This window comes from Chenopodium album, chromosome 2 (genome assembly GCF_948465745.1).
Source record: "Chenopodium album chromosome 2, dcCheAlbu1.1, whole genome shotgun sequence".
Lineage (NCBI taxonomy): Eukaryota > Viridiplantae > Streptophyta > Magnoliopsida > Caryophyllales > Amaranthaceae > Chenopodium > Chenopodium album.
The window spans coordinates 77,344,342-77,355,109 of NC_137835.1; the positions used below are offsets into that span (position 1 = coordinate 77,344,342).

Sequence of the window (10,768 nt, forward strand, 5' to 3'; positions counted from 1 at the left end):
GTAATATATAAAGTGTTGATTGTTTGTGATCCCATTTTTTCTGCTAATATTAAGATAGTTGGATCAAAATAATAAGGAAAGTAAGAAATTAATGGACTTTGATTTTTTACAATAACAGTGCTTGATTTGTGATCGATCCATATTTTCTGCTACTATTGACTACGGATCTAAGTGTTATATTTGAAGGAAAAATTCTAATATAATTATGGATTACTCATTATTTTGTTTTAAGAAAATTCTTTTAGTATTGTTTGTTCGTAAAAAAATGAATTTATTTTAATATTGGTTTTTCCATTTGATACACAAGTAGAAAACTAGAGAAAAACACAAATAATTAACTTTCCCCTAGTGAGAAAGATTTCCTAATATCTTCTTTTCTTTCTTATCTTATAAAATAAAGTTACAAATAATAACACGCATTAATATACGAGTACATAAATACCGATACCCAAAGCTAAGGCATCAAGCTTAATTAAGGGCATGTTCACATTTACTGAAATGAGCTTAACTGAACTGAACTGAACTGATTGGAGTAGAACTGAACTGAACTGAGCTGAAATGAATATTTTATAAGAGAGGGAAATTAGGAGCTGAACTAAACTGATTGGAGTTGAACTGAACTGAAATTAAGTAAATGTGAACAGGCCCTAAATCAACCCCATTTATTTGAAACCGACCCATAACACCACAATTATTACCTGATTTATAGTTAAAATTGTTTAAGGGATGTTGATACTCTAGATTTTGGATTAAATTTCAACATTGTTTAATCTACCAAAAATCAACTTCAGTTAGGTTATAATGTAACAAACACCTTGTCGATTTATAATTAAACATCTAAAATAATTAATGATGATTAAAAAAAAATAAGCAGGCAAATGAACCTTTATTATTGAACTCATTTTTTTAAATTTGAGGTATCATTTTACAAGGAAAACGATAATTATAATTAAATGGACATAACCTCTTGTAAAATAAATTCCTCAATTACAATAAACCTCTTCAAAATTAGACTTTCCCTCAAATGTCTGACTAAATTGCCAATTTGATGGCACAACACCTTCAAACTCTAGGGTTTTTCCATCACTAGTAGTCACTTGGAATGATAACTCTTGGTTGATCCAACCCAAACCACCAATTTGCCAATTCATGCCCCAATTTCGCGACATTTGAACCCAATCACTCGAACCCTTGATCTTCAATTCTTTAACATCCCCGGCACCTCCAACATTAAAGACTAGTACCAAAAGAAAATTAGGGTTTCCATTAATAAGAAACTTGATACCTCCTTGCTTAGTACAAGGTACTCTCCTATATTGCACGGGTACAATACCGGCTTTGTACTCAGCAATTGTAACAAACATGGGTTGTGTCAAGTCAAAGTGTTGCAACGGAGGATTGCACCATGCCTCGGGACCACTAGAAGGTGGACATAAGTTGGTGGCCGTGACCTTAATCGTGCCAGCACCGTCTTTGCACCATTTTGAGTTGGTACATTTGATTTCATAACATGCTCCACAAGTTGCACCATCTAAATAAAGTGCTGTGCTAAGAGCTGTTGTTTGTAGTCCATATCCTTGCGTTAATGTGCTATAACCACAAGCACCCTCTGCATAGCACCAACAACCAAACAATTATGTTAGGAAAATAGATTATGCACGTACAAATTTTAAAAATCTATCAAAATATGTGATATCGAATTATGAATCATAAACAAGATTATGACATAATTTAATCGAACTACTAATTAATAATTTCCTCAGATCGATATTTAAATCAAGAAAAACTTCCCTTGTATATATGGATAGGAGACTCGACATTCCTCAATTTTTACAAAAAATTAAATTATACTTTGTATTTGTTAATTTTTTTGAAATAGTTAGGTTAAACAAAAATTATAGTTCCGGTCGTTTAGTTTAAATGAAAATTTTAGTCCCCTAATATAATTTAAGGGTTCCACCCTTGTCTTGTTCTTCAAATGAAAAATCAAGATTACTAAAACAAGATCTCAATGAAACTTCATTAGCATTATAACAAAGTGACATCAAATGCATGCTAGCTTTCGATTCAATGATTTGTCAAACTAGGTCAATTTTATATGTATGTATAATTTTTTGTAAGAAATTAAAGGGTGAAAATATATAAAATTTATTTTACAACAAATATATACGCAGAACAAAGTAATATTTTAATTTATAGAAAACTCACTCTCAGTATCACCACCCTTAGCATCACCATAGAACGTTGCATGAGCATCGGTCCAATCTTGACAATGTACCATGGTAACTAAGGCCATGATAGCAAGAAATCCGAAAGCATTTTGAGAAAAAGACATTTTCTTTGATATCAATTTTCTTTTGAATGAGATTGTAATATCAACTTGTATTTTATACATGAGGAAGTGAGTGATATTTATAGCAACACAATAATATTAAAATAACATTTGATTGTGCAAAAATTTTAAATTGGCATTAAATTAAATCATGGTCAAACTCATAGAGCATATATTTATGGTAGAAAATAGAATGTGTGAAATGTAATAGAAAATTAATTGGACACAAGGAATATGCATGGATTTGTTACCATAAATATATGATGTAACTCTATATTTGCTTGATTTTCATTGGTAAAAGATGGATTTTATTTTTCTTTCTTCTTTGTCCCATTGCCTTTTTGCATGTGTACACAATTAATAAATTTCAACTGCATATTACTTACTATTGGTAAAGATGGATTTTATTTTATTTTTCTTGTTTTCCTCATTTTATTTTATTTCATTTTATATATAAACTCTTAAATAGACCTATTCATATTAATTTATTGTGGAACACTAAGGCTCTGTTCTCTTCACCTTAAAAAAATAATATTAAGTAAAAATAATTTCAGTTCAATAAAAATAAGTTCAGTTCAGTAAAATTAATTTTAGTTCAGTAAAAATAAATTCAGTTCAGTAAAACTCAGTTTTCTTAAAGAAGAATTATAATAGAAAATCAGTAAAAATAATTTCAGTTCAGTAAAAATAATTTAAGTTCAGTAAAAATAATTTCAGTTCAGTAAAAATAATTTAAGTTCAGTAAAAATAATTTCAGTTCAGTAAAAATAAGTTCAGTTCAGTAAAAATAATTTCAGTTCAGCAAAATTAAGGTGAATCAAACAGGGCCTTATATTAGAGATACTACGGTTGTTGGTATTCATAAACAAAGAGATCACTATTTTAAAGTAGATGTTATATATTATGCTAAAATAAAAGTCATTATGTTATTATAAAGGTCATAAGAGGTTTTTTTTTTTTTTTTTTTTTTAATGAAAGTTTTAATAATATACGGATTAAGGTATTGTACTATTGTGTTAAAATTAAAGTCACTACATTCAACATAACGGCAGCCGCATGCATGCTTTAGGTTCACATTAATATTAAATTTAATAATTTTTTTTTGGGAAATTCTTTGTGGTAACATTATAGTTTTTAGTTTTCTCAGTGGTAAATTGCAAAAATTCTTATTATATCTAATAAACCTAAATTTTTATATTGAGCTAACCATGACATTAATGATTAATTTTAGTTAAATATTTAACTATAGTTAGTTAATTCATTTTTTTATTATCATTTTTTTACTTAAAAAAAAAAATAAACAAAAGCCACCCATTCCCCCACCAACCAGCCACCATTCTCCGCCCCCACCCACGCAGGCACCCAACCTCTCTCTTGCTAGCGCGCCGACCTCCCCCTCCCCCTCCCCCTCCCCCTAAGCCGACAGCAGCCAAGATCGCAACCATACCACAACATCAATCAGCCAACCACCTTCCCTGCCCTCAATTCCGACCTTCACTTTCATCGCCGGCATCTTTTTTCAATCAATTTGCTTCCAATTGGGCCTTTTCTCTCTTCGTCGAGATTTGATGGGTGGTTTATTTGCTGTCGTTCTTCCAAATTGGGATTTGCAAGAGAGAAATTGGGGATTTTTTTAGGGTTAGGGTTACAGGTGAGAAATCGTGAGTTGGATTTTGAGAATTTGGGAATTGGGGAATCGGGGAAAGGAAGTTCGACAAAGGAATCGGGAATTGAGTTAGAGAATTGGGAATCCGGAATCGAGAATTGAGAAATCGGAAATTTGGATAGAGAAATTGGGAATCAAAGTCAGGCGGGGGGGTTGCAGATTTCGGGGGTGGGGGATGAGCAGTGGGAGGATTTTGTGGGTGGGGGAACGGTTTCTTGTGTTTTCGGGGAAGGGGAGTAGGTGTGGGATGGTCGTCGGCATCGGGAAAGGAGTTTGGGTGCAGGCAACGAGGTGAGGTGGCGCCGACGGGGGAGGGGGCTAGGGCCGGCAGGGGCACCAGGTTGGTTTTTTTTATATATAAAATTAATTTAATTATTTAAAAAATATTAAAACTAACCATGGTTAATAAATTTAAATTTAAATAAGTATTATCTTTGGTAATAAAAAATTCGGGTTACGAGAGATAATAAGAATTTTTGCAATTTACCACTAAGAAAACTAAAAACTATAGTGTTCCCAAAGAAAATTTCCCTTTTTTTTTGACATGATATTAAATTTAATATTAATCTTTAAAGGTCACACAAGTTTTGACAAAGGTCAATATGTTAAAATTAGGGTCACTATATTCAACATAACGTCAGTTGTTGCGCGCGTACGGACCGCAAGTCCCAATAATATTATTGTGAACTAGGTCAACACAAGTTTTCTCCATTTTATATAACTTACTATTCATGTGGTCAAATTAAAAAAAACTTTGATTGTCCTAAATTACCTATTTAATATGCTTGCTCCCTTTGTTCTTTTTAAGTGTCTTAATTTAATTGGCATAGTTGTCAAGACAGAATTTGACTAATGATATCACCATTTATCAATATATGTGTATATAAATTATAAGATATTCAAAATAATACGTTTAGACGACGTTTTTAGCTAACAAGTACATATATCATATATACTTAAAGTGTTATATGTGAGCAGTACAAAAGTCAAATGTGGCGCTTAATCATCATGTATGATCTTGTAAAAATCGTTTCAATGTGTGGTATTGAAAGAGTATGCAATTTTCATAATTTACGTACACTATTATTTAACATAAAATTATAATTGATCAAACAGATGTGTTGAAGATCGAGCAAAATGCATGTGTATAATATAAAAAAGGGAGATATTATACAATATTATCCGTATTTGATAATTTAAAATAATTACACATATTATATACAATTACTTTCTTATACTTTTTATATACTACATTATACGACTTCAACAATTACTAACTTGATTTTTAAACATGTAAACAATTTTTATTTTATTTTTTAAATGATATTTCAAAAGTATACACCGAGACGGATCTAATACAAACATATTGAAAAGTTAGATGTCACGAATCGTCTCTCTTTGGGTGTCAAATGGGCATGTGGGCATCATTGCATATGGGGTGCTCTTGGACTACTAGGAACTATAGTGTCCCTAAAGAACCTTATTGTGGATATTTCTTTTATTCCCAATTAACACTCATTTGACGATTTGCAGGTTACTAAGGCCCCGTTCATTAGAGCTGCTCTGCTCTCCTCTGCTTTGCTTTGCTCTGCTCTGCTAAAATCAAATCTGCTTTGCTCTGCTCAAAAAAATCTTCTCTGCTCGGCTCTGCTATGCTCTTCTTAATTTTCAAATAATAATTAATAATAACAACAATATTAATTAATATTCAATAATAACAATTAATATTGTATTGATGATAATAATTTATTATTTTATTTGAATAATTATAATAATTATTAATATTAAAAAATAATTTTAATAATCAATAATAATAATAATAATAATAATAATAATGATTTTAATAAATAATAATACTAATAATAATATTAATAATAATAATAATAATTAATAATTTTGATAATTAATAATAATAATAATAATAATAATAATTTTAATAATTAATAATAATAATTATTATTATTATTAATATTAATATTATTAATTTTAATAATTATTAATGATAATAATAATTATTATTATTATTATTATTATTAATAATAATTTTAATAATAATAATAATAATTTTAATAATTAATAATAATAATAATAATAATTTTAATAATTATTATTATTAATAATTATTATTATTAATTATAATAATAATTAATAATAATAATAGCAACAACATTAATAATAATAACATTAATAATAGTATTAATAATAATGTTGAAATCTGCTCTGCTCTGCTCGGCTATCCTAAAATCTGCTCTGCTGAAATTTAATCTGCTCTGCTCTGCTCTGCTGACCCCTGCTCTGCTCTACCCAGGAGCTCAAAAGAACAGGGCCTAAGTTACGTCTAAAAATTTTGTAATGCTTTTAGAATTTACGCTTAGCTCAAAAGGTAAAGTGTTCGTTTATGTGGCCAAAATCTCTTGAAAACGAGCTAGGTTTTAGGTTTTATCTATATTTCTTCTTGTAATCCTGTTTTGTAAGATCAAATGAAGCTCGCTACAAATTCAATTACGGAGTATATAATATACTAGTTTGGTGCCTCGTGCGACATCCGAATTGTTTTTTGAATTTTAAGATATTTTTTTTTAATCTATGTACCAAGTTTTTAGAATGTATCATTGATACAAATTAAATTAGTAAGAAATTAATATGGTTTTATAACAAATCTTGATCCGTACCCTGAAGTGACTTGACGCGAAATAACCCATGATTCGACTCGATTGACAGATTTACATACAATAATAAAATCATATTAGATTGTGAAGTATTTTATTTAAATCGATTAGAGTATACTATAAATAGATGTGGCACAATTTGAACTACTTCCTTCGCTCCAAAAACAAATTATGATATAAAAATAAATTTATATGATAAAATATTTAATTATTGTTTATGTGGCACGATTTTGGTGAAAAGTTGAAACGCTAAGGGTCACCCTCTCGTGGTTTGGCTAAACTTATAATTTATGTTGTATTTGTGAAATATTGGTATTTTAGCCGAAATAAAACTCTTAACCAACAATTTTATCTTATAAATCTATCCAAAATTTATTGAAAATAAAACTCTCGACTAACTTTTTTTTCTACCCTACCAAAATTTATCCTAGTTTTTATCCTATTAAAAAAATACTATCTTTTTTATTAATGAAAATATATCTAAATAAATCCTACGTTTCATACTAATAACTAATTATTGCCTATGTGGCGTGACACTTGGCGAAAAGTCATTGTCATGGCCTGACTAAAAGTTTAACTTTATATATTAGGTATATGATTATCAACATAAATAACGTATACCAGTATTATGTCTATTTTATTATTTGAAGTCTCCTTTCACTTAAAAAGTACTTGTATAATAATTTGCTAGATTGGTGAAAATTTTTCAATTTGGAGGGTGTATCATTGGTCAATCACAAAGTCTTATATGTGGCTGGCCACACCGTGTGGCCAGCCATTATAGGAGTTACTTTGCTAGTGTAATGAGGGTTACTTGATCAGTGTTATAAGAGTTACTTCATCATTGTTATATAGTTACTCGGTCAGTGTTATAGGGGTTACTCGATTGGTATTACATGGGTTACTTAATCAATGTTGTAGGGGTTACTTTAAGTGGTCACACGGTGTGACCGGCCGCACACAAGACGAGATGTTGATCAATATGTATATTATGTTTACAAGACTAGTCATAATCCTATTAAGAAAGCTAGCTAACACGATAAAGATACAAAATATATACGACAAAATATATCCAAAATCTACGACAAATATTATCTTTCTATAAAATCTATCATAATTAATAAAAGGAAATTCTAATCATTTTTAATAGTGCTTAATAACTTGCTTTTATCTTCGCCTAAAAAAATTAAAGATTAGTTTTATACAGATTATTACTCATTGCATGCAGCATGTTATTACTTTTATAATAATTTTTTAAAAATATTGAACCGTCAATTATGTAATATTAAATTTGTAAAGTATAAACCCAAAACAAATAAATAAACAAACAATTAAATTGAATTGAATGTACTCCATATCTATTAATGATATATGGGAAAATTATTTTCCATGAAAACACTTACTACATCAAATCAAAAACTCACTAAAATAAAGACTAAAAAGATTTTATTTACAAAAATCTATTTATGTTATTTCATAACGATTATACTAATAAGTACTCTGTAATTTTATTTTATTTTATTTTTTTGAGACAACCTAATAAGTAATAACTGTTCCGGGTGAACTCCGGTTCCGTCAATCCCTGAGGGCAGGTAATGATTTGCCATTCAATTGCGCACCTGCACAGTCAATACAGATTAGCTAACCTAGGGGTTATCCGGGAATAACCACTCCGATGCTAAAATTAGTAATTTGATGAAAAGAAAGGGAAAGAAGAGAGAGAAAGTGTTTAGAGAGAGAGAGATTCTACCTTTTGAATGGGAATTTGCTTGGGTATTTATAGAAAGACAATCAAGCTGGTGCCACCTATGCTAATAGGTGGCAGACCGACCTTATAGGCAGCAGGTGCCTACGTGGTCTAAAGCAGCTCTCTACGTGACCGAGAGGAAGGCCGGTAGGGGAGTTTGGGTTGATGTGCTAATTAACAGAGGATTAGCAGCGCAATGCGCTTGTACCGGCTAATCATTAGATGTTGCCGACCTTATCCCGTACAATAACTGTTTTTTTTTTTTTTTTTTTTTTTGGTGAAAGAGAGGGGCAAGCCAAAACAGAATAACCGAAAGAAAAGAACAAGAAAACAGAAAGTAAGAAAGCAAAATAAAAAAAAGCTCGACACAAGCAGCTTAGGGACGATCTCTCGGCACAAGCCTCGCACGAGCCACTCCACTTATATCCTCCCATAAAACGGCCTAAAAATTCCTCGAGACCGCCTCCAATAATTGATGCACGTTAATTTTAAAGACTCAACTTGTTAGAGAATTAGTAGGAATCGTAGAGGATAGAGGATTAGAGAATTAGTAGGAAATAGGAAACATAATTTCTTAGTCAACTTGGTTTTTTTTTTTAGAGGCTGCTTGAATACTTCGTACAAAGTATATTGGATTATAGGTAAAAGTGAATAACATAAATCGTAAAGTAAAAGTTTTTTTAACTTTTATTTAGGAACAAAATAACAAGAAGTTTGAATGAAATAGAAATTTTATTATCACTAAAAAAAAAAAAAAAAAAAAAATTATTAAGGGTTAATAAGATCGAGTTTGAATGGGAATTGATAGGATTTGAAGGGAATCGGAAGGACACTTCGATCACAAAATACTCACTTTATTTTTTTACAAGAGAAAAATTAAATCTATCCAAACAAAATATTAGAAGACATATTTTCTTGCTAAAATTGAACAAGATGAAGCCTCTACTATTGTTCAATATCCCTTGAGAGTTGAGATCCTATTGTATCACTTCTCAGTCCTCTCAGATATCCACTAGCATTCTGTCATCTACACAAAAAAAAGAAATACATCAAATCTTGCCTATATTATTATATTTTATGCTACAAGTGTTTATATAAGTCAATCCTCCAATGTGTTCGCTTGACACCTTTCACATTATTCATATTGAATTGTAAAATATAGCTTTAAACTCTCACAAGGAGAGACATTATATCAAACCCAATATATGGGTAGATTTAACTCAAAAATTGAGTTAATCAATCAATCTCTCAACAAGAATAGAAATGGTGCGAGTACTCGCCTGCATATAATAAGGGTTTTTACCCATGAAATTAAATAATATTTATATAGCCTCCGTTAATTTTTAGTTGAAATAAAGGAATATTTTGTATCTCACAAATAATACTCCTTTATTACAACTAAAAATTACAGAGGTACTCCATATAATTTTAGTAACAGAAAAAACAAACTTAAATAGCTAGCATTGCTCAATAGCTAGCAATCTCAAACCCCATCATAGTTTGTTCCTTTTATCAATTTCACCAATATCCACTCCACTTGTTGGAGTAGTTCATATAAATCAATCTTCCAAATTGTTCCCTTTGGTTTGCCTTGAGGTTTGGTTCTCAAAAACTTGTATTTATACTTGATGCCGATTGGTTTACCCTCTCGATCATATATCAAAACATTGTAGTTGAATTGCCAATACCCTACTCCTTCCACCCCTTGTTGAATCTTTTCTTTGAATTCGTTTGGATTTTGTGAAACGAAAAAATACCACTCATTCCCATCATTAGGAAACCTTAAAACTGCAATAAAATTGAAAAAACAATTTAAGAATTAAATCCTAATCAACATAAACAACACATTATTAAATTCGTATTAATATGCACTTTTAAAATATAAAATAAAAAACTTACTTAGATCTTTAAGATGAATATTATAGAAATCCGAAGGACTGATATCGTGAATTTCACTAGGTGGAACCGGCTTCAACGTTGCTTTCTTCTCAAGGTATTCATAAATAATTTCGACATCGGTAGGCTTGAACTTGAAACCAATAGGAATGTCTGTAGTATAGCTGCATTGTTGCTCTTCATCCGCTTGATTTTCTGAACTTGAGTGTCCCTCATCATTTTTTGAACTTGGGAACATCATATATACAAATAATATTATGCTTAACATATTTATAGTATATAAATTAGGGTTTTTAAGATTAGGAAACACAACAAAAATGGTTGGATTGAACCAGGTCAGGAATTAGTTTAAAGTTTTTTGGGCTTTGACAGCTTGACTAAATCAACTGGTGTAAGCGGAAATCTCGAAATTTGGTAATTGAATTTGTTTTTTTGTTGCAATTATCCAAGGAAATTTT

The 10,768-nt window shown here is 30.1% G+C and overlaps 1 protein-coding gene and 1 pseudogene across 1 annotated transcript; both read right to left on the minus strand.

Annotated features, from left to right (window-relative positions):
• Positions 1 to 983: 983 nt before the first annotated feature.
• Positions 984 to 2,335, minus strand: LOC145576166 (expansin-A23 pseudogene; annotated as a pseudogene).
• A 7,562-nt stretch (positions 2,336 to 9,897) lies between these two features.
• On the minus strand, positions 9,898 to 10,551 carry LOC145576177 (NAC transcription factor 47-like). Its single transcript, XM_081633961.1, has 2 exons — positions 10,314 to 10,551; positions 9,898 to 10,202 (listed from the first exon to the last, which is right to left on the minus strand). The coding sequence occupies exons 1-2, from the start codon at positions 10,549 to 10,551 to the stop codon at positions 9,898 to 9,900; spliced, it is 543 nt and encodes a 180-aa protein (XP_081490087.1).
• Between the last annotated feature and the right edge of the window lie 217 nt (positions 10,552 to 10,768).

What these genes read in the sequence shown, in the direction of transcription:
- LOC145576177 (XM_081633961.1), bottom strand. Translation starts at nt 10,551, where the DNA reads ATGATGTTCCCAAGTTCAAAAAATGATGAGGGACACTCAAGTTCAGAA. An exon ending in TATTCATCTTAAAGATCTAA is followed by an intron (nt 10,203 to 10,313) that starts GTAAGTTTTTTA and finishes ATTTTATTGCAG; the next exon opens with TTTTAAGGTTTCCTAATGAT.